The sequence below is a fragment of the Centruroides sculpturatus genome, unplaced genomic scaffold, assembly GCF_000671375.1.
Source record: "Centruroides sculpturatus isolate CEXI.00-Female unplaced genomic scaffold, Cexi_2.0 scaffold30, whole genome shotgun sequence".
In the NCBI taxonomy this organism is placed as follows: domain Eukaryota; kingdom Metazoa; phylum Arthropoda; class Arachnida; order Scorpiones; family Buthidae; genus Centruroides; species Centruroides sculpturatus.
The window spans coordinates 781498-807075 of record NW_019384755.1 but is presented as its reverse complement, the minus strand read 5'-3'; the positions used below and the strand labels follow the sequence as shown (position 1 = coordinate 807075).

The 25578-nt window shown below is 28.9% G+C and overlaps 1 protein-coding gene across 1 annotated transcript in view; it reads left to right on the top strand.

The window, feature by feature from the left end:
- Window positions 1-25578, top strand: part of LOC111628704 (ubiquitin carboxyl-terminal hydrolase 24-like) — a 174286-nt gene that overhangs the window by 42611 nt on the left and 106097 nt on the right. The window contains 9 exon segments of the mRNA XM_023372539.1: window positions 522-636; window positions 1269-1372; window positions 11104-11211; window positions 12477-12615; window positions 13376-13542; window positions 19902-20033; window positions 20694-20805; window positions 22107-22183; window positions 23647-23787. Coding sequence (XP_023228307.1) covers window positions 522-636; window positions 1269-1372; window positions 11104-11211; window positions 12477-12615; window positions 13376-13542; window positions 19902-20033; window positions 20694-20805; window positions 22107-22183; window positions 23647-23787 — 1095 coding nt within the window.

Below are 25578 nucleotides of genomic sequence, written 5' to 3'. Positions count from 1 at the left end.
AAGTGATACTGGAGCATCTAGAATAATGTCTTTAAATGTTAAGTTGTTATATCTATTCCATGTTTTACTTTGCTATTTTTTCAAACTTGTTTTTTAATACCATTTTAATTCCTCAATATATTAATGATGTCTTAAAATTTTCTAGTTACATTTATGAATTTTGCTTTACTTTCAGTTTCTTTATACCAAAAGCTCTGACATGATAACTTATAATGTCAAAATTTAAAAAATTTTTATGCATTCAACTGTTAAAAATCTTCATTTATCACACTGAATTGAAAGTGGAAGTAAAATTATGAAAATTTTATATTTCATGGCACCCTTGTGAGGAAGCCGCGGCACACACTTTGGGAACCGCTGCACTTAATTATTTATATTTTAATGTAAAATATTATTTATAACTTAGACAAACAGTGAATTAAATAACAACAATTTTTAATGAATATTTATTTAATTAGTTGCATTAATTCTTATTTATCTATTGAATAAATGTTTAATTGATAACAAAATTATTAATTTAGGTTACAAAACTGATTGACAATAGTATGTCTGTGCAATTATCCAAGATAGCCATAGATTCTGATGATCTTTTGGATTGGTTGGCTGAAAATAAAGTATTGTCCATTGCATTAGAAGGTAAGATAATACCCTGCTTTTTTCTCTTTTTTCCAGATTTTGACGTTAAATTATTTTGAAAGTAAATTTCACTCAGTAGTGATGTGGATCAAAAGACACACCAACACACAAAAAGTATTGTTTTATAAAATTTTCTGTTCTTTATAAATATAATTTTTCTCACAATCATTTAAAACACTCATAAACAAACAAACAAACACACACACACACACACACACACACACACACACACACACAATTCAGAAACTGGCACTATATATACACACTTTTCTTTTCTTTAATTAGAAATTATTGGAGAAAATTAATTATAAAATATAATTCCAATCATAATTTTCTCTAATTATTAGACATTTAAATATAAAAAAAAAATTTATCTATTTAATACCTTGTTAGATTTAATTAAAAATAACATTGTACGAGCAAAAACATGTGAATTGTTAAATACTGATTCCTTAGTTTTTGGTTGCACGTATTTAAATTTCTTAGCTACTATATAAGTATATACAATATAAAGAACTGCTCTTTAATTTGAAAAGATCTAAGATCTTGAAAATGTTTTTAAAATATATGAACTGTTAAAAATATATATTAGGTTAATTATTATGAAAACAATTTAAATTGTCTAATTATAGGTAATATAGATCAAGTACAGTATTCTGATAAAATTAGAGGAATCATGGAATTTTTAGGACAAAGACTATCATTAGATGAACTCACTAAAATATGGAATATGCAGGTAAAATATAATATAATATATTGTATTTTACTTTAAAATTAAAATTATATCTAAGCAGCTTATTTCTGGAACTATTTTTGATGGATAAAGGATTAATTCCCTCCTTAATGGATACCATTTTTTTCTCATCAATTTTATTTATATATTAATTAAATAAATTAACTTTTACAAATGAACTGTGTGTTTAAAATTATATTTATTATTCATACTCATAAAGCTGAACAAATTTTTTTAAAAGAAAAATTATTTCAAAAAAGAAATAATAAATTTATTATTATTGTAAAATGTTATAGGATAAAAATTTATGGCTTCTTAATATTTAATTACAGTAGAGCCTCGATTATCCAACACCCAATTAACCGACACCTCGGTTAACCGACCATCCTAGTCGGCAAATTTCAAATGTCCGCTAGTGATGTGGTGCTAAAATATTTGGCTATGTCTTGGCTACTTTAATATTATTTTTATGTGTTTTAGCTGGCCATGAAAGGGAGCCAGTATTTAAACGAGGCTTAATTTTCTAATTTTTAACAATACAATAGTGACGATTATTATTTTAAAAAATTTTGTTAGGCTTAACATCGATGAAAATTCAACGTGAAGTAGGTTAATAGCGATATACTAATATACTAATTACATGGGATATAGTAATATACTACACTAATAATGGATTTTTTCATACTTTTTGGTTATCCGACTTTTCAATTTTCCGACCAACCCCAGTCCCCAATTGAGTCAGATAATCGAGGCTCTACTGTATTAAGAAATAATGTTTTAAACCAGTGGTTTTTAAATTTTTTGTGAAGATTCATTTTTTTTGTAAAAAAAATTCTTACACTTCTTATACTTTTTGTGAAATTATACTTAACATATTTTTCTTAGAATACAAGGTTTGTTCAAAAAGTATCGGACTTTTATTTTTTCTGCGTAAACCAATGATAAGCGGGAGGCCTCTTTCGATGGAGTTGTGGAGGGGACAGTCATGCACAGCCCTGAATTTTTTCCCGCCTGCAGGAAGCGTCAGTCGTTGGCAATCGGCCTATGAGTGACTCCTTTGGTGGAGTTGTGGAGGGGACAGTCATGCACAGCCCTGAATTTTTTCCCGCCTGCAGGAAGCGTCAGTCGTTGGCAGTCGGCCTATGAGTGAGGACATGTAGCGAGCTCTCGTCGGATTTCACTAAGTTGGAAAATGACTGAACAACGTGAGCAGCGATATTACATCAAATTTTGCCAAAAACCTTGGCGATACCTAAGTGTAAACCATTCGCAAGATTCAGCAGGCTTTCGGGGACAATCCTCGAGGCCAAAAAAAGTGCGTCGGGTCTGCGGCAATATCAAGGTCATGTTGACAGTTTTTTCGACTCTCGTGGGGTAGTGTGTCGTGAGTACGCACCAAAAGGCCAAACCATCGCAAAGGAGTACTACCAGGAGATCCTTCGTCATCTTTGTGATGCTGTGCGACGCAAACCACCGGATCTGTGGTCGATCAAAACTTGGTAGCTCCATTGTGATAACGCATCCGCCCATTCTGCGCATCTGATTCAGGCTTTCGTCGCCAAACACAACACTCCTGTGGTTCGTCACGCTCCGTACTCTCCCCACATGGCTCTGTGTGACTTTTTGCTATTTTCCAAGCTGAAAATGCCGCTAAAAGGAACCTGATTTTAGTCGAGAGAAGACATCGTGCGGAATGTGACGGACCGGCTGATGGCCATTCCAAAAGATGCATCCCAGCAGTGTTTCCAGCAATGGCAGGAACGCTGGGAGAAGTGTATACACTACCAAGGAGACCACTTTGAAGGGGATTAGGGTTTTGTACCTCAAAATCAATAAATGTATTTTTGCCGACGAAAGGTCCGATACTTTTTGAACAGACCTTGTATATTTTATTCTAATGAAACAAAGGTTTTCTTAGTTTTTTAATAGGAGATAATTACATTTCAAATAAAGAAAAGTAAAATAGCACACAGAGATAATGACCACTAAATGAAATGAAATTTTGATGATAGAATGACTACATCACAATCATAACTATAACTTTTCATCACATTCCCTAGAAAGTGTCTGATATTCCACTAAGGAGGCACACTCCACACTGTGAGGACCCAACCGAGGTCCGAATCATGTAAATCACGATATTCCTATGATTAAATAATAACGATAGATTAATTATGAGAGGGAGAGGAAAATCCCATAATTTAAACAACGCGGCACAAAATGTAGACAACGAGTCTCGGATGACTTGAACACGTGTTAAACGAACTGTCAATGTCAGAGTGAAAAGTTATAAGTCAGAGACAAGTGGTCATATGCAGGTAGAACTTTGACCCCCGCTCTCATAAACAGTCAATCTAGGGAAACAATTTCTGAAAAGAGGGAAAGATTTAAGAGAGATAAATCATTGCATATGATCGTTCGAGTACCCAGATGACAGAAATCGTGAGTAACGGAGTTAAATTATGAGTGTGAGTCTTGCAATTTTGTCAACAATCCCCAAGAACAATTGACAGAAAGGCGTCGAGCGGACCCTGGAATCGGACCTTTCCTGTGACCTGAGTCGGTCTCGATTTTCCCCAAAACAAAAGAGAGACCAATCGGGAAGCGAGGAAGGGGATGAGGGGCCAATCAGAAGTCCGAATAGTGGGAGAAAAAACTATAAAAATCGGAAAATCAAGGTCAAGAGAGCTCTCCTCCGACTCCACGAAAGGTAGTGACTTCTCTTGTAGTGTGTCGTCGCAAAGAACTGTGGACTCCGCCGCTTATATCTTCTGATCGTCCGCCGTGATCAGCAACAGCATCTCGTCCGCCCCGGGGCTATGACCGATGTCGAAGTTCTCACACTTCGCATCTTCGAGGGAAGAATCTAGTGAAGGACTGTCAATTGCCGATGTAAGCATAAATGTTAACAAATAAATGGCTTTCTTGTGTAAAACACTTTTCATCATTTGCCTCCTCCGTCACCGCCCACATACAACCTTCCCTTAGGTCCATCCTGACGCGGGATTAATAGATCCCACCTAGGAGACGGCAACCTTACACAGGTGCCGTGAAGTGGGTTTCAAGCCCCCTATCTCCCCCGGATCGGCCATCTTACAACACACAGTTTAAGAACCACTGTTTTAAACTAAAATTCTTATAAGTTTATTTATTAATTGTGTCAATTTACTGTTTTTTTGAAATTATTTCTATATTGGATTATTTGATATTTATTTATTTAATTACCATAATTTCATACAGTAACTGTAGACTATGTGTTTAAAAGTCAATTTTAAAGCAGATATGGATTATATACCAGTTGTAAATTGCAATTGCAAACTGAATAAACAGCTTTTTCTTTGTCTGAAATTACTTAGACTCTATTTAGAAAACATGAAAAATCATTTATCTGCTGCAGACATGCTCACCTGCTGTGATTAATTTTTCCTGAAACAATTAAAGACAAACTTATCTTTCTCTACTATTCATTTTCTGTATATTTAATCCATGCTTTAATTGATATTATTAGACATTCCAATTTAAAGCTGTATCTTGAAAGCTAAAAAATTTCTGGTAATTATTCCCTATCTACATAATGATGTTATTTCAAAGATCTTTGATGATTAAGATATGATAAAACAATTGCCATCCTAATAAGTTATGAACTCATTTTTTTTCTTTTTATTTCTGTAATGTGAATTTTGACACAAAATAATTACAGTAGAGCGTCGATTTTCCGAAAGTCAATCATCCGAAACGTCAATCATCCTAAAGAATTCCAGTCGGCAAATTTAAATTTTCGCCACTGCTGTGGCGCTTCCATCTTTGGCTATGTCTTGGGCTACTCAAATATTTTACGTTTTTGATACTAAATTAACATCTGAAGTATAATTTTTTATTGTTTTTATATTTTTCAATATATTTATTTTGTTTGTACAAAATAAAAAAATAATTTTTAATGATACAATAGTCTTTGTTAGGCTTAACATCGATGAAAATTCAACGTGAAGCGACACGCAACGGAGAAAAATTTCGACATCGGATACTTTAAACTATTTTTTCGTACGTAAATCAGTTATCCGGACAACCCCAGTCCCCAATTGATTCGGAAAATCGACGCTCTACTGTATATATATTTAAAATGATAGCTCTAGCTGAACTGTGCAATGTTTTGTTTTGTTTATACACAACAGCATATTTTCTGCCATTTTAGTATGAAATTTAAATTAAATATGATACTAAATTTTGGTTTATTGCTTCGTTTTTTATACTCAACAGTATAAAAAAATCTTTTTTATATTAAACTAGCAGATAAGCCCTGCATTGCTTGGGCAAAAAGTAACAATACCGAAGACTAAGATTATTACATTACAGCCAATCTTACCCATTTTCACAGAATGCAAGAATTAGGTTCTCCTGTTTACAGACTAGAACATTTTTAGATGGGTCTAATATTATGTTCGATTTCCTGCAAAAATGCAAAAAAACCACATCTGCGCCTGTAAATCTTGCACGTTGCTTTCTCTTAACTCTTGCATTGTTGAAACTTTAATCCTGTCCCTTTCCCTGCGGGGGAGGGAATTTTGAAAAATTCCTTCTTAGTGTGTGTACTTGTGATGTACCCTAACTGTGTACCAAATTTTAAGTTTCAACTCCATTTCATCGTGAAATTTCATCGTGAAATGTTCACGATGAAATGCTCATATATACACACACTACCTATCGTAGGATAAATGTACTATGCCAGAACTTAATAATTATATAACATCTACTGCACACCGGACTGTATAAAATAAATATGATGTACTTGAACCTATAACCGATATGTATCGAATAATCTTTCAACGACGAACGTTTTCATAACCCCTTCTGGGCTCTTCTTCAGGTGAAACAGCTGGATCGAACACCAAAAACAAAATTTGAATAAATACAAACTCTGTTGAGTTTGAATCGTTTGGATCGTTTGCTTGTTTCGTCACGTGATATGTTTGAACGTGATCGAAGTTAACGATCAATGTCCAAATTCAAGAGAAAGATATTATTATGATACTTAAAAAACGTGCGATTGAGATACATACTTATTCAATACTGTTCTCACATGTTCCCCAGTACCTTCTATTTTTATTTTTTATTTTTTATTTTAATATTTAATAAATAGTATTTCGCTGTTACTCTTTATGTAGTAGGTTTTGCCATGCCATGGAAAGGCTGATTTCGTCTCTTGAATTAATACAAGTGGATGTGTCGTATGCTCTAAAAATTTCCATCTCCTCCAACCATTTTAGATGGTGAGTGTGCGGTGTGGTGACAATTATCTGCGCTCTATTGAAGTCCGCCACTATTTTGGGATCAGTGGTGTAGGTGGAGAGTGATGTTGTGTGTCTGTTGCGTTGTACATCCGAGATGTGCTCTTTTATCCTAACCCCTAATGAATGTTTAGTCGATCCTACATATACCAAATCCCTGTTAAACCGGTTATCTCTTAGAGGGATTGTATAGACACCTGATAACTTCTCCATCCTGGATTGGTCCTTTTTGTTGCGTAGGAGGAGTGTGAGAATTCAGGGTGGAGAAATTATCAGGCGTCTATACAATCCCTCTAAGAGATAACTGGTTTAACAGGGATTTAGTATACGTAGGATCGACTAAACGTTCATTAGGGGTTAGGATAAAAGAGCACATCTCGGATGTACAACGCAACAGACACACAACATCACTCTCCACCTACGCCACTGATCCCAAAATAGTGGCGGACTTCAATAGAGCGCAGATAATTGTCACCACACCGCACACTCACCATCTAAAATGGTTGGAGGAGATGGAAATTTTTAGAGCATACGACACATCCACTTGTATTAATTCAAGAGACGAAATCAGCCTTTCCATGGCATGGCAAAACCTACTACATAAAGAGTAACAGCGAAATACTATTTATTAAATATTAAAATAAAAAATAAAAAATAAAAATAGAAGGTACTGGGGAACATGTGAGAACAGTATTGAATAAGTATGTATCTCAATCGCACGTTTTTTAAGTATCATAATAATATCTTTCTCATGAATTTGGACATTGATCGTTAACTTCGATCACGTTCAAACATATCACATGACGAAATAAGCGAACGATCCGAACGATTCAAACTTAACAGATTTCGTATTTATTCAAATTTTGTTTTTGGTGTTCGATCCAGCTGTTTCACCTGAAGAAGAGCCCAGAAGGGGTTATGAAAACGTTCATCGTTGAAAGATTATTCAATACATATCGGTTATAGGTTCAAGTACTGTACATCATATTTACTATGCCAGAAACCTTCATGGGCGTGTATTAAACAACTTCCCAAAGTTCATGGCAATTGGATAAATGGTGTAGTAATGCATGAAGGACACAGACATACATTCATTTTTATATATATAGATAAAGTAACATCCACATATAATTTAAAATGTTATTAAATAACTTTGAAGTTAGAAAATAACAGTAAAATACTGTAAATCTTTGCAAAACCTTTTGTAAACAGTAATTTGATTACTAAAACAGAATTTCAACATTTTATTGTATGGATTTGATCTATTATAATTCATTACCAAATAATAAAATATGTTTTGTCAAATGAGTTATCTGCCAAAGGACAAAATTTTTTTATTATATTGTTTTATTTATTAAATAATATTAACATAATATAATAATACTTGTTAAAATAAACTTTAAAAAATTAAATAGAAAATAGTCAATCAGTCAATTTTGTTTAACTTTTTGGATTACAAACTTCTTGGTTGGGGTAAATATAAGTTACAAATGTTAGATATCTAACATAAGTTAATTTTCTTTTAAAAGTTCCAAGCAAAATTATTACGAAATAATAATTGTACATCTTTAATAGAACTGTTAACAAACTTAAATTAGTAATCTTTATTTAATGTTTTTTTAGTTTATTTTTTAACAGTTATTGCTATATATTTTATTAATATTATTTGATAAATAATACAGAAATGAAACAAATTTAATAAAAAAGTTGCTATTAAATTAGCCATTTGTATCTTTGACACATGAAGTTTAGCAGATTTCCTCTTAGAATTGATTTTTTGTTCCACTTATTATATAACAAGTGAAATAGAAAATATTTTAATATTTGAGAATGGTACCTTGTAAATTGCATACTCATATGTGTCATGCTTTCAGAGGATGCTTTATTGTGGGATTACTGTTTCAGCATTTTCTGCATGATATATGCCAGTGTGGGTTTTATGCCACCACTGAATATTCACATGAAATTATGGTAATTAAATAAATTAGTAACTAATAATGCAGTATAAGTTTTTAAAAGTATTACTATTATTTCTTTTGAAATTAAGATAAAGATTGAATTAGGTAAGTCAAGTTTAAAATTGTTTCTAAGCAAGTAAAAGAATGTTGAAGTTATTTTAAATATTCAAAAAAAAAAGAAGCCAAAACTTTTTTCTACTTTAATGTTTTTGAAACTGTTAGACCATAGTTTTCTTAAGTTACATAATAAATATATTGTAAATAATTATACTTAGCAACAGATTTATATTAATGTTTTTGATTTGTTAATTTTCATATTTAAATTTTTATTTTGAGTGATAGGAAGTCTTAAAAAATTTAGAATTTTGAATATATTATTACTATTATTATTATAATACTATTACTGTTATTATATTATCCATTAGATAGTAATTTGAGAATCTGTCTTTGAATTATTTATTGTGTATAATAGATTATTTATGATTTCAAAATTATCTTATATGTACGAAATTTAATTATAATATAAATGCTGATATATAAGTTGCTAGTTTAGTTCATAAATGAACTATAAGTACCAGATGAATGTTTTCCAAGATAAAAATTATAAATATAAAATAAAAATGAAATAAAAATCTGAATTTATAAATTTAAATTGATATTATTTTAAAACAAGATATACATTACTTAAAATTCTTAGAATTATTTATTACATAAAAAGAGCAATACTTCATTTAACTAAGAAAGAAAACACGATAACTGTTATTTATGAATACACATTTAACAGTTACAAAGTAATTTAATTTCAGTTAAAGTTATGAATTGAAGGATGTGATTTAGGAAATCAATATTGCACATCAGAAAATAAGAAAAAATAATCCTGTTTTAGGAAAAGCTACTAGTGAAGAATGTAATGAAACTTTTTGTTTGTAATTTGATATTAACAGTCATACAAATTTACTGTTATAGATTGGCATATAATTTAAAATTCTAGTGAAATTGTCATCAATATTTCTATAATAAATACTTTTATCATCATTTACATGATTACTTTAAATATTTATTCTGTTTCTGTTCTTCATATAATTATGCACATTTGTAAGATATGTTGTGTGATATAGTAATGTTTGAATAAAAATCTAAATTATAATTTTCATTAATTTTGCATTTATGGCTTCTAATGTGCATGTATATAAAAAAGTGGATAAAAATTTTGTTAAAAATACAAAGTTAATAGAAATAATGAAAAAAAAATCTGAAAAAATTAATACACAAATAACTTGTTAATTAGAATTTTATTCAATTTTTTCTTGAATATTAATAATTTTTTAATTACAAATACTGAATAAATTCTGAATTAAATCAATTTACTTCTAATGACTAAATTTAACAGATGACAACTTCACTGCCTACATTTAGTCCAAATTGCTTAGTATCTTATTAATTAATTAGTGATGTTGTAGCCCACTAAGAATTTGTTGTATTGTTTTATTGTTAATTAATTTTTTATTCATATTAGGTTTTGTTACAAGTAAGAAGTAAATTTGCTAGATAAAACTGTTAAAATTATGAATTTTAAAAAATGTATTTGTTTATTCAATATATAGGATTAATTTATAGTTATGTTAATATGGATAGTTAAATTTTGCTTGGAGTTAAGTTTTAGCCAGAGCTATGGAGTCATTTAAAAATTTACTGATTTCGACCAGGCCCAGAAATTCTGATTTCATCATGTGACCTCAGAATAAAAGCTTCAATAAATAGAGTTCTAATACAGATAGAATGTAGACACATTTTTATTCCAAAGCTAAAAGACTCCTGTAAGTAATGACACAGTTAATATATAAATATGTATTTGATAATTTTTACTTTTCCAGCTGTTAGATATAACAGAGGGATTTTTACATTTTTTGACTCAGGACACCTTGAAATGTTGGTATATGCAAAAGATTTGAGGGTTTTCCTCCCTGTATGTATGGATGTTAGAATGTGTAGGGGCATGATTTTGGTCATCTTGTTTGAATCGTAATAACTTCTGTGGTTTTTGAATCGGAGTCAGATGGTTTAACGCAGGAGTTTTTAAGTTTCAAAGTGGTTGAAGTTTAATGAAATCATGCTCTCCCACACATTCTAGCATTTATGCACGCAGAAGAAACATCGAATATTTTTGCACTTCTTAATGTTTCAAGGCATCCTGAATTCAAAAGAATAAAAATCTGAGGAAGCCATTTTTTAACTGATTGTCATTCTTTTTATTTGTTATAAGCGTATACTGTATAACAGCTGGGAAAGTAATATATACATGACAAGTTGGGAAAGTAAAAAGGAATCAGAGTCAGCAGATTTTTGATGACTCTGACTCTGACTATGACTAAAAGACTCCACAACACTGATGCCACAGCCCTGGTTATAACCATAAATTTTCTCTCATAATTTATGTAACATTTAAAAAAAAATCAATTACAAATTAATATCAGAAACATGTTTATTTCAGAATGGACAAAATGCTCAGATTGTGGACAATGTGCATTCAATTATGGCTGCTGCATCATCTAAATTCAATCAAGAACAATTTCATCATTTATTATCACTTGCTCAAACTGTAAGATTTTTAAAAAGTTTTATTTTATATTTTGTATTCATTACTCTTAAATAACATTAAATTTCTTATTCATAAAATTAGATATATTGAATTCAAACTTTAAAATAGTTTTGCTTATTGATTTTAATTAAAAATAAGAAAGTAAAATGTATATATCAATCTATCATAGAGCTTTACTCATAAACTTTAGACACTGTTCACTAAGAAAGTTTGATTTTTTGTTTCTCATACCTTAACAAGGTTTAGAATTATAATAATTAAATTAAAACATTAGTATTAAGGTGAATTTTGTGAGTTACATGATTCAAACTAATGCTTAATAATAGACCTCTATATTAATTTAGTTTTCTTAAATGTCTGATAAAAAAATCACTTATTATTTATTTGCTAATAAGTTATAATTGAATAGAACTAATTGAATGTGCAAGTAGTGGAATATTTAGAATCTTTCATGTTATTTATTAAGTAACTACGTGACAGTTATTTACAATTTATTCAAATATAATATGATTGCACTGTGTTTAATAAAAATAAAAATATTCAAATTGAAGAATAATGTAACTATTGCATCTTAAAAATATTTGTAAAATCTGTGAAGAGAATTCCAAATATTGTTCTCAATGATGTTTTAAAAATTACTTTTCAGTAATTATAATTAAGACAAAAATCTCATTTTAGTCATCTAGTTTCAATTAACAATATTTTGAAATCACAATCGAAACATTTATGTTAAATAACATAAATTACAGAACTTTAATTAAAGTTCACACATTGATAAAAAGTTCCTAAAGTTGATGAAGTAGCTTTTTTCTTCATCCAACAGAGTTAAATGAATGGCAGGAATGATTTAAATTTCTGGATTATGACAGTAGCCTACAAAGAAATGTCTGTTGGAATAAGGCTGTTTTGCCATTTTAGGAACTTTAATGCTAATGCATAAAGTTTAATTTTAATTCTGTAATTTATTATATGTTTTTAAATATAAATTTTGGCAAAGACAAGTATTTAATTGTTTACTATTATGTAAATAAAATGTTTATTTTACATAATATTTTAAAAATTATTTATTTTTAAAATTTCTAAATCTTTGTTCAGATGAATTATTATTAAAAATATATAAATCACATTTTATGTAATTTTATTAATATTTTAGTTAGGAAAATTTAATAGTATTTGTATGTTTTTTGTTTTCAAGTGTTTAAAGTTTTTTTTATTATGAATAAGTATTGGTTATTAAATATCATGTTACATTAATTTAATTATAGGTATTGGATTTACTATGGGACTTAGCTCATTCTCCGCTTATATCTACTTCTTTAATAGAACAAATATTGGTTGAACATTTTACTATTTTAGCTGAAGTATCGCATAAAGATCAAACAAAAAAGAATTATATTCTTNTGAGTAAATATAATTTATAGCATTTTAGACTTCAAATTTATTATCAAAAATATTTGACAGAAAATAAGATTTATTTTGAAAATAATGTATTTACATTCTACACACAAAATGTTTGAAACAAGTAAATTTTAATTTTGATATTATTTTGTGAATAATAAAAGATACTATATTATTTAAATTAACTGGACAATCTTTAATAATTTATATTAAATTGGTATAACTTTTTATATTAAAACTAGCAGGCATGTGTCATAATCATGCTGTTAATGTAAATTTTGTATATTAGGAATATAATACAGATTTTGTTTCAGTGAGATTGTATTTGTTTTCATTACATTTATATAATTGTATGGATGTTTAGGAATCCATATTTACGTATCAGTGTATATAAATTAGGATCATCCGTAAATTATTTAACACTATTTTTATACTTTTTAACTACAATCCCATACTTCTGTAATGTTTCATAACATATCACATATTCACACATCCCCAAACTTTTGTAGTATATCTTTAATCAATCTTTAGGAATAATACAAAGCATCGGGTGCTGTAAGTTACATTATTTTATTAATTACCTGTATAACAAACAAAACAGGATTGTAAACAGTACATTTTATTACGCAACTCTTCAGAAACAAAAATGAATCATTCTGTTACCAAAGGGTTGAGATCAGAACATTATGCAATGTTTTTGCAAACAACCTTACCCCCTGTATTTGATAATTTAAAATTATATGATTAAAAATTTTTGTTTTAAAAGCTTTGATATTTTTCCAGACAGCACTTCATGATCTTAATAAAGCACATGACATTGTAAAAATGGTTACAGCAAGTTTATCAAGATGTCACAAACAAGCAGTTTCAGCAGCAGATGGTAAACCATTAATGCCAGAAACATTGATTGAGAATCGATATTCTCATGAAGAGGTAATGAATTCTTTGTAATATATAATGTATATTTATTTTATGTTTTTGATGACGTATTAATATTTAAATCTAGAAATTAGAAAACAATTATGATATTTAAAGCAGTATTAATATTTAAATGTTGTGTAATGATGACATTATACATCTTTTATAATAAATCTGTTAGGTATGCCAGAAAGTTGTATAGTTTTTCAGATAAATTTGTTAAATGTTACATTCATCAGTTCATATTGACTTTGAATATGTCAGAGGGATATGTATTAATTGAGCAAAACAAATTTAACAGAAAGCAAATATCTTCTTTTCTTTTTTGCATAAGCAACAAGTGGTTCACCAAACAAATTGCTCCAAACAAAACAAACACCAAACAAGAAAAATTCACCAAACAAATTGCTCAAATTAATAGTAGCATTAATTTGAGCAACTTGTTAGTTTAGTGAATTGTTTACATCAATTATGCAATGGTGGAGAAAAATGAATTGTTTACATCAATCATGCAAGAAAAACTATCAACATATTTTAAAATTATTTATTTAAATATGTGTTTTACCTTTGAGTAAATATAATTTATAGCATTTTAGACTTCAAATTTATTATCAAAAATATTTGACAGAAAATAAGATTTATTTTGAAAATAATGTATTTACATTCTACACACAAAATGTTTGAAACAAGTAAATTTTAATTTTGATATTATTTTGTGAATAATAAAAGATACTATATTATTTAAATTAACTGGACAATCTTTAATAATTTATATTAAATTGGTATAACTTTTTATATTAAAACTAGCAGGCATGTGTCATAATCATGCTGTTAATGTAAATTTTGTATATTAGGAATATAATACAGATTTTGTTTCAGTGAGATTGTATTTGTTTTCATTACATTTATATAATTGTATGGATGTTTAGGAATCCATATTTACGTATCAGTGTATATAAATTAGGATCATCCGTAAATTATTTAACACTATTTTTATACTTTTTAACTACAATCCCATACTTCTGTAATGTTTCATAACATATCACATATTCACACATCCCCAAACTTTTGTAGTATATCTTTAATCAATCTTTAGGAATAATACAAAGCATCGGGTGCTGTAAGTTACATTATTTTATTAATTACCTGTATAACAAACAAAACAGGATTGTAAACAGTACATTTTATTACGCAACTCTTCAGAAACAAAAATGAATCATTCTGTTACCAAAGGGTTGAGATCAGAACATTATGCAATGTTTTTGCAAACAACCTTACCCCCTGTAACATCATAATGATTATCTGCATACTCATACTCATATCTACATTATGTAATTTATGGAGAGCCCTTATGTTTTAGAACACAGAATAATTTAAAATTAATTATATTGATTAGCTATGTGTGAGATGGATACTTGTGATAAAAAGTTATGGAATGTAAAAATTTTAATTAAAAAGTTATTTTAAAAAGTTAAAAAAATAAATTTTAAAAGGTAAAATAGAATTGCACTAGTAACAAAACTGGATGTGTTGTCATTATCATCATCATCTGGAATAGGAATCGTTTTCATCTCAAACAACTATGAACACAAAAGTAATTAGGAAAGTTTTTAATAAATATATAAGTACAGTCATACCCCGGACTTACGTGATAGGTGGAACCGAGCGATAACCGCGTAAGTCGAATTTGCGTAAGTCGGGGTATAATTTTGCATATAAATACATACAAATTATTTTTAATTGGGACCGGAGACTAAAAAAAACAATAATTTAGAAAAAAATGTTTAATAAAATCTTAGATAATACATACGGATAACAAATTATATTATTATACAATTTTTCACATTAACTTGATTATCACACCATAATTTTAACATTGTTTCCATCTCAGCGATAATACCGTGACGTTTACGAATGATGCTTGAATTTAAAGATTGAGCATTTTTCACAGCTTCGAGAATTTTTTCTTTACCTTTTATAATTGTTCTGACCGTCGATTCCGGTAGATCAAACTTCTTTGCCAATTCACAAATTTTCATTTTTGTATCGAAGTCTTTAATAATGTTAACTTTACATTCCAAAGATAAAGTTTTTCTTTTCTTGTTTGATGCAGAAGAATCAGTTCTACTTCGTTTGGATGACATAGTAGAGTGTTAAGATTAATCATATTCGTTATTGTAAACCGCGCTTAAGTTAGGCGCCATCTGTTCATTTCTTTTGTATGTCCGACGATCAAAAGACCGCTTGGGATCGAGTCTGTTTATAATTTGAAAGGTAATCTTGTCAGTTGTATATACAAAAGGTAAATTGTTTACAAAATGAGTCTTTGTTTATTATCTGATAAATGTATACTTTTTTCGTCAATTGTTCACGATTGCAGATGCCTTTGTGTAAAATCCAAGTAGGATGTATGTAAGCTAATAAATGTTCTCGTTAATCTTATCTCGCCATTTGGTTCGTTCACGGTTACAAGAAATCACCACATAGAGTCTCTCGAGTCTCCGTAGATATAACAAACAGAAATAAATTTCACAAAATAAATTGTAGCTATGCGTCGATTCCGCGCGACACGTCCGAACATGTAAGCTGGACAATAGTGTGGGGGGAGTGAATAATCAAGAGTTGCGTGGCGCTCAAACAAAAGATGAATCGACGAGATTTGAAAATCGCGTAACTCCGGGTTCGCGTAAGTCAGGGTAGCGTAAGTCGGGGTATGACTGTACTCTCAAAATATGTGCATATTACTATCAATATGAACTTTTAAATAAAAATTACTGTAAGTACTTTAAATTATTGATTAAATCTTTGGAGTGAGAGAGAGAAATAGTGGTGGCACTTTTAGTTTTCTGGAGTATGGTGTTAGACTTATATGATTGACAGAATATAGACCATGTCTCTTAGATGGACTGATAGTGATTGGCTGTGCGTGACATTTTTTGATCTTATTACTTTATAATATATATATAATTTATTTATAGATATTGAAATTGATTTTTTAGTTTTTTCTTTATTAATAAATGTTTCAATAATGTATGAAATTTATGAACTATTTATAAATACAACAGAATCTGCTTATTGAAATCATGGATATTGCTATCATTTGTTTAATGCTATCAGATTTAGCAAGTTATAAAGCTACATAACTTAAAATACATATATAAAACTTTGTATATTTTAATTAGAATTTGCTTATAGTTGTTATCATTGAGTGAATAGGCAAAAAAATCATTGTGAATGTGTCTCTTTAATCCGATCAATTCAGTTCGGTAGACTATCAATACAGCTTTCAGGTTAGATACTTCTTTTATTGTTTTGACAAATGCATTTCGGACTTATATGAATTTTAAGTCCCTCTTCAGTTCAAAACTGTTTTCTCCATCCATTTGTATCCAATATGCATTTGTATCCAAAATGCATTTGTCAAAACAATAAAAGAAGTATCTAACCTGAAAGCTGTATTGATAGTCTACCGAACTGAATTGATCGGATTAAAGAGACACATTCACAACGAAATAGCAGCTACCATAAGTGATATTTAGACAAAAAAATCATCTTTGCATCCCATTTGTTTTACTACATGGCTAATAACAAGCAATTATTATCAATTATCAATCTTAAGGAGTGCTATAAATGTTAAACATTATTGTTTTAACTATTATTTGCTTGCAGCACAATAGTTTAAATTGCTGATATTTCTTTTTTTCAGTTATATAATAATTGTTATTAAAGACAGTATAGCAAGCAATCAATACTGAATGAAATACAGGTAGGCCTCCTACAACGCGGTACCTTTACAACACATTTTCGCTCCAATGCGGTTGGAAAAATGCAGAAATTTTCTTACAATGCGGTACTTTTACAACGCGGTTTATGGTATTTAGAAACGAATTATCTTTCACATAACAGAAAAATCTCATCGGATCACTTAATATGCGCCACAGTTCGGTGTACAGAGCTAAATATCTTCGAAAGCAGCTGTTTGTTCACGTTGATGTGTTATTCCCATGAAAGTTTCAGGGGAAAACCGGTTTCTAGACAGATCTGCATCAGTTACCATAAACACTCAAATATATCACTGAATTTTTGATAATTTATACTCTTTCAATAGGTGGGGACTGCAAAAAAGGTCCAAAATACAGTATAAACTTCTATTGGGTGTATATTTTTAACAACATAGTGAAGGGAAGTTATTTTTTGCAATTTTTACTGTCCACAAAACTGCTTGAAAAAATTTTAGCCATAACAGTGTTGAATGAAAAGAAAGGACCGTCATTAGAAAGGAAATTTATTAATATATCTCTTCAAACAAAGATAGAAATTTTGGATCAAATTAAAAATCAAGAGTGGATAGCTGATATTGGTAGGCATTTTAATTTAAATGAGTCAACTATTCGGTCGATTAAGCAATAGGAAGAAAAGATTAAGAATTCAGTCGCATCCGGATCATCTATTCTTGCGAAAAATGTTGCTCGTCCGACAGCACCTGTAATGAAAAAAAAATGGAACAAATGCTAATATTATGGGTAGAATATATGAACAAGAAACGGTTGCCTTTAAATAAAAGTGCAGTTAAACNTAAGTCCCTCTTCAGTTCAAAACTGTTTTCTCCATCCATTTGTATCCAATATGCATTTGTATCCAAAATGCATTTGTCAAAACAATAAAAGAAGTATCTAACCTGAAAGCTGTATTGATAGTCTACCGAACTGAATTGATCGGATTAAAGAGACACATTCACAACGAAATAGCAGCTACCATAAGTGATATTTAGACAAAAAAATCATCTTTGCATCCCATTTGTTTTACTACATGGCTAATAACAAGCAATTATTATCAATTATCAATCTTAAGGAGTGCTATAAATGTTAAACATTATTGTTTTAACTATTATTTGCTTGCAGCACAATAGTTTAAATTGCTGATATTTCTTTTTTTCAGTTATATAATAATTGTTATTAAAGACAGTATAGCAAGCAATCAATACTGAATGAAATACAGGTAGGCCTCCTACAACGCGGTACCTTTACAACACATTTTCGCTCCAATGCGGTTGGAAAAATGCAGAAATTTTCTTACAATGCGGTACTTTTACAACGCGGTTTATGGTATTTAGAAACGAATTATCTTTCACATAACAGAAAAATCTCATCGGATCACTTAATATGCGCCACAGTTCGGTGTACAGAGCTAAATATCTTCGAAAGCAGCTGTTTGTTCACGTTGATGTGTTATTCCCATGAAAGTTTCAGGGGAAAACCGGTTTCTAGACAGATCTGCATCAGTTACCATAAACACTCAAATATATCACTGAATTTTTGATAATTTATACTCTTTCAATAGGTGGGGACTGCAAAAAAGGTCCAAAATACAGTATAAACTTCTATTGGGTGTATATTTTTAACAACATAGTGAAGGGAAGTTATTTTTTGCAATTTTTACTGTCCACAAAACTGCTTGAAAAAATTTTAGCCATAACAGTGTTGAATGAAAAGAAAGGACCGTCATTAGAAAGGAAATTTATTAATATATCTCTTCAAACAAAGATAGAAATTTTGGATCAAATTAAAAATCAAGAGTGGATAGCTGATATTGGTAGGCATTTTAATTTAAATGAGTCAACTATTCGGTCGATTAAGCAATAGGAAGAAAAGATTAAGAATTCAGTCGCATCCGGATCATCTATTCTTGCGAAAAATGTTGCTCGTCCGACAGCACCTGTAATGAAAAAAAAATGGAACAAATGCTAATATTATGGGTAGAATATATGAACAAGAAACGGTTGCCTTTAAATAAAAGTGCAGTTAAACACAAAGCCTTAAAAATATTTGATTATTTAAAACAAATGGGACAGTCGTCGGCTGATGAAACCAGTGTTAAATTCGTGGCTAGCAATGGCTGGTTTGAAAAATTCAAAAAACGCCATTCAAACGGCAAGTTTTTCTCTTTTTAGAACTGAATCCCAGTTTTTGTATTAAGTTGGTGTCTCCTATAACGCGATTTACCACAACACGGTATTTTCAAGGAACGTATCTACCGTGTTGTAGGAGGCCTACCTGTACTATTAATTAATAATTATAATAAATACATTTTCAAGTCATACATTTTTTAATTGTCTAACGTGTCCTTTTAATGTCAGAGTCAATAAAACAAATTTCCATTAATTATAATCTTATTTACTTACTATGAACTTCAAGAATAACTGCATTTATAAAGGTGTAAGTTTTTGTAAATTATTTATTTACACCACTTAATGTTATATATTTGGCTATTATTATCAGTGTAGGTAGGCAAATCCCAGTGATTACAATAAATGGATTCTACTGTATATATGATGATTAATGATGGAAATGTAACTTTTTGTGTATGTATTATAGTATTTGATCGAGCATTTGAATTTTCTTCAATTTTTGTTGCAAGAAGGAGCACAATATCTACCATGGAATAGAGCTAAGGAAATATGGGATACATTAGTATCAAATCCAGATGCTTGTGATAAAGATAGAGAGGTAAAATATTAAAACTCATTATTTTATTTTACATTATAATAAGAATAATAATATCTGTAATCTAAATTTTTATATTACATCAAAAACTTTCTGAATATTTAAATAAATAATTTAATGCATTTGTTTTTTGTATTTAATTTTTTAGAATAAATTTTAAATGTTACAGAATATATTTATAGCTTGTGAAGCTTTTATTAATTAATTTAAACAATCAAGTATTAATTTTTCTAAGCTATTTTTATGAAGAAAATTTGATTAATTAACAATTTAATTTGTATTGCTGTTTCATACATGGTTTAATAATTATAATTAATTAATAATTTGGAAATATTTAAATAAAAGATTGATCTCAAACAAGGTATAGATTCTATCACCATTTATGTTCTTTACTAAACTTATATGTAATATACATTGCTTATATGTATATTACATTGCTTAAGCAGCAGCAGCTTAATTTCTATAAATCTATGTTGTGGGAAAAAGTTATAATTACTTATAATTTTTTTTCATGTTGGAAAGTTTTTGATAAATGCACATTTGTATTCTGTTGATTTTTAATTTTGATACTGTTCAATTAATTCATTTTGATATTTACATCAAATTTTTAATTTTGCTAATTTTAATAAAAAGATAAATAAATAATTGAATTTTCTGTTTTAGATATGCTTTGAATGGTTTAGCAAATGTTTACAAGATTTAGAAATTGATACACAGTCTCAGTTATTTCAACAGAAATTATTAAAAATGGATCCATCACAAGTAACACGGAAAGGTTTGTTTTAAATAAGTATTTTAAAAAGTTTGGAATAATGTAATATATGCTCAAAATGGTTAGCTATGGCTGTGTAACAAAATGAAGGGCAAACAATAAATATGGAACACATGATTTTGTTGAAATTTCTGTTGAACTGTAATAAAAATGTGCAATTTTTGCTGCTAGTTTTTGTAATGTTGCATTATTCCAAATATTTTTGTATAGACTAGTATGTTATTCACGTCAAGTAATATTAATAAGCAGTAAAACTCTACACATAGTGAGTTTTATTGCTTAATAAATATTTTTGTGTTTTTATTTTCCAGTATTATATGTAATTTTTTGACTAATTAATTTATTCTAGAAATTTGAAAACTTTGTTGTTGGGAATTACATAGTCAAGCATATTAAAGCAATTTCAGTACAACAAAGCAATAGCAATATAGATGTGTTTCTGTTAAATTAATAGAAACATTCTACTATTTTTATCTTTTTAGTGATTTTTACAATGACTCATTCATTGTCATTTATTATTCTTTTTCTTTCTATTATCAATAACTTCTACAATTTTTTCTGTGTTCAGTTATAACTAATAAAGAATTTGATTTTATTCAGTATGAAAATAAATTTTACAATTGTAATAAATAAATTGAATAAGTAAAACAAAATGGTAACTTGTTTTATTATACAAATTAATAAATAAATGAAGCATACAGAAGAAATATCATTTATTAAATCATTCTACTCATGGTACTACTTCCACTCATTCTACTAAAATTTGTATAATAAATTGAATAAGTAAAACAAAATGGCAGCTTGTTATTAATGTCCATGTGTATTGAATTAATGTAACACGATCTTCTATATCTCTTCTAAAGATCCAACTTCTAGAACTATAAATGCATTTTATGAATTAGAATTTTATTGTTGAAATATGATGTTATAGAGTTCGGTTTGTTGTTTTTTTCTTTTGTTGAAGCATGAGTAGAATGATTTAATAAATGATATTTCTTCTGTATGCTTCATTTATTTATTAATTTGTATAAATAACATTTTTTAATATATATTTGTGAATTTATTTCTATCTTTGTTTAATTATTTTTGTTCAAATTACACATACATATGTTTTATAATTTCAAAATATTATAAGTTATAGAATAGTTTACATATAATTTATAATTAAGTTTAAAAATGCTAATACTTTCTTGAATTGGAGATTTATATTAGTATATTTTTTAAATTATGAATAAGCTTGTAATGAATAAAATATATGTAGTGGAGATTTTTTAGATTTTTAATAAAAATGTTTTAATCTTTAGGTTTTGCATGCTTTATGACCTATTTTGAAAAAGTTAATACTTCAGAACATAAATTGAAAAGATCAGGATCCACTACTGTAAGTAAATATAATTGAGTATTGAGTTTTTAATGAACATTTATCTGGGAAATGACATTTCTCTGCATTTAATGTGATCATTTATACATTTTTTTTAAAAAAGTAATAAATGAACATAATACAAGAAAATGATTTATAATTATTTTCTATGATATACAAAATTGGTCTAATTGTAATTTTCATATAATTAGAGCAATTTGCCTTATAAATAAGGTAAATTTTTATATAAATACTAGCTGCAAGTACTTGCTTCACTGGGTTTTTATTTGTTCGTACATTTATATGTAACATAGTTTTTTTTACATAAAAGGCTGTTTCTGTTCCTCTACATAATCTTTCTCTGATTCGATATGCTTCCCTATAANGTTTCCCTATAATTTTCAAGTTGCTCTTCTGTCTGATTATTTCTGTTTCATTGATAATTTTCTCGTAGCAATGTTAGATGTACTTCTCTTTCTTCTGTGGTTTCATTTCTCCGCACCGTCTTTTACCTTTGACTTATGATTCGAGACCGCAAAAATTCTTTCTTACGCTTTGGCATTGTTTTGTATATTTTTACTTTTCACACTTCACTATTCCCTTTTCACTTTCTACTTTTTTCTGTTATTCGTACACTTTCATTAATGAAAAATCACTGAAGCATGTGCGTCACACGTCTCCAAATGTTATCCCAACTACTCACACACAACAATCCTTGACTATTCCAAAACATTTTCGACTATTCGAAAACATTTAAGATTAAGATTACATTATAGCCAATTTTACCCGTTTTCACAGAATGCAAGAATTAGGTCCCTCGTTTCCAGACTAATTAGAGAATTTTACATGGGTCTAAAAATATGTTTGATTTCCTGCAAAAACGCAAAGAAAACGCATCTGCACCTGTAAATCTTGCATGCCACTTTATCTTAACACTTCCTTTGTTACTCAACACTTCCATAGTTAACACTTCCATTGTTAACAGTTTCATTGTTGACACTTCCATGTTACACATTTTAGAACTCAACCACTTTCAACTGCATATCTCCCACACCCTTATCACCATTGATACGCAACCGCCATAGTGCGTGATGGGAGACTTGGGGCTACTACCACACAAACACCATTCATGTGCGATGTGTAGTTTCGGCTGCAGAGTGAAATATAGGCACACACACGTCCATTTATTTGTATATATATATAGATAAAAACAAAGTATGATATATTAGTATAAAAAATAATTAATGGGGTTTGCTATTTTATATGAATTTCTGCTTACATGAGAGGTCTTGGAAAAGTATTGGTTGTTTATGGCAAATGTTACATATGGTATTGTTTTAGATTGTGTATATAAGATGCCATTTACTTGAAAAAATAGATTAAAAGTGTTTATCTTAGAATCAAGGAAATATGGTATTTTATTTATGATTTGTTTGTTTTATAACATAATAAATTTTTAATTAAACATTTATATGTTTTAATAGGTAGTTGAAAAGAGTGATCTTACAGGAATTGATTTTTTATGGCAAGTTGCCTTAGCTTCTCCTCATGAAGATATAGCAGAATTATCAATTGTAAATATTTTAGATGCATCATATCATTGTCTTTCACAAAAACTGAAAAAGGTGAGGATTTTTTAGATTTATTTTTCATTTAAACTTTAACATATTAGATTTTATCAATAAGACATGTTTTATTGATAGGTTACAATTAAGTTTTTGATTTATTAAATATGATTATTTAATATCATACAAAAAGGTGTTTTAATGGGGGGTTTGATAATTCATTTTAATTTGTTATCAAATGTTTTTCTTGATGCCAAGTTTTGTAATTATTTTACAAATTCTTATAAATAATATATTTATTATAAAGTATTGCAGAATAGTAAGATGCATTCGAGGAGAAATTTATAGTTAGCAATCATATCTGTTTAAATATGTTTGAAATATGTTATGTAAAAAGTTTAAATAATACAAACAATACATTCAGAAAAAGTTTAATAATTATTATAAAATTTAAATTAAAAAGTTTATTATTAGTAACATTTTTCATCAAAATTTAATTTTCTCAGTCCATTAATTTACAATATTTAATATTATCTACACTCTTAAAGTAAATTTTATGAAAGTAATTTAAATTTCAAACTTTTAAAATATAAATATTTTTGCATTTTATTAAAACTGAATTTTGATTGTCTAAATAACTTTTGTGACTTTATAATTATCAAAAACTATAACACATTTAGATAAAATCAACTTTTATCTGGAATTTGAACAATATAATTAGCAATATCCTTACACATTAAACAAGAATTATAGATAAAATAACAAATTAAAACATGGCCAACGTAATTAAACATTTAATAAATGTAGAATATGGTGCATTCATAAAGGTTAAAACCTTTATCATTGCTTTTTCCTTCCCGTCGTTGCACATCATCATTAGTCCATCGAAAAATTGTTGTGAAGGCAGTGGCCTATAAAGGAAGGTCGTATCTGTAATTTTTCGATGGACTACTGATGGTGTGCAATGATTATTAGTTAAATTTATTAAAGAATTATAGAATTGAATTTTACTTAGAGCAGATCTATGCATTTAGACTATCAGAATTTAATTAAATTAATATTAATATATTAAATATTATCTTTTGCCCAGTTCTAAGAAAATTTGTTAGTTTCATTGAAACTATATAGAAATGGGATAAAGCTGGTGGAAGAAGAATTAATAATTATAATTATCATTAGATGTTAGTCTAACTAACTTTAATAGAAATTACTCAATAAAGTACAGTGGTACCTCAGGATATGAAATTAATCTGTTCCGAAACTGAGATCATATCATGAAAATGTCGTAAGGTGAATAATTTTTTCTCATACAATTACATGTAAAACCAAATAATTCATTCCAACATGAAAAAACAGTAAAATTAAAGCTAAGTAGTACATTAAAACAAAAAATAACTATAGTAAGGAAAACACTGAAAAATGTGTTTTGTAGTTGTAAATGTATAAATAACCATAATAGTGTGGGGGCCGAGGGGGGGAGAAATTTAAAAATTCTCGACGAACGATAATATGTGATATGTATCATCATCGTCTCCCTTGCCGTTTGGATTGCCGAGCAGTAACAATCAACGACATGTGGAAGCAGTTGAGTCAGAGATAGATGCTTCGTTTACAAACAACACAACCGTTTATTAAACACGAAAGAAGCTTACAAGATTACTGTGATCTTGGAAGTTCTACGTCGGCTGCGGTCGCTGGGTCTTCCACTCCTGTGGTTCCACGATAGTCCCATTTTGAAGGAGTGTCCCTTGTTCGAGAATGAACAATTCCATCACGTCTCGATGACTCCGGGACGATGCGGTCGACTTCCGTTGATGGAAAGATGTCGATCCGAGGTCGGGAGATGGAGAC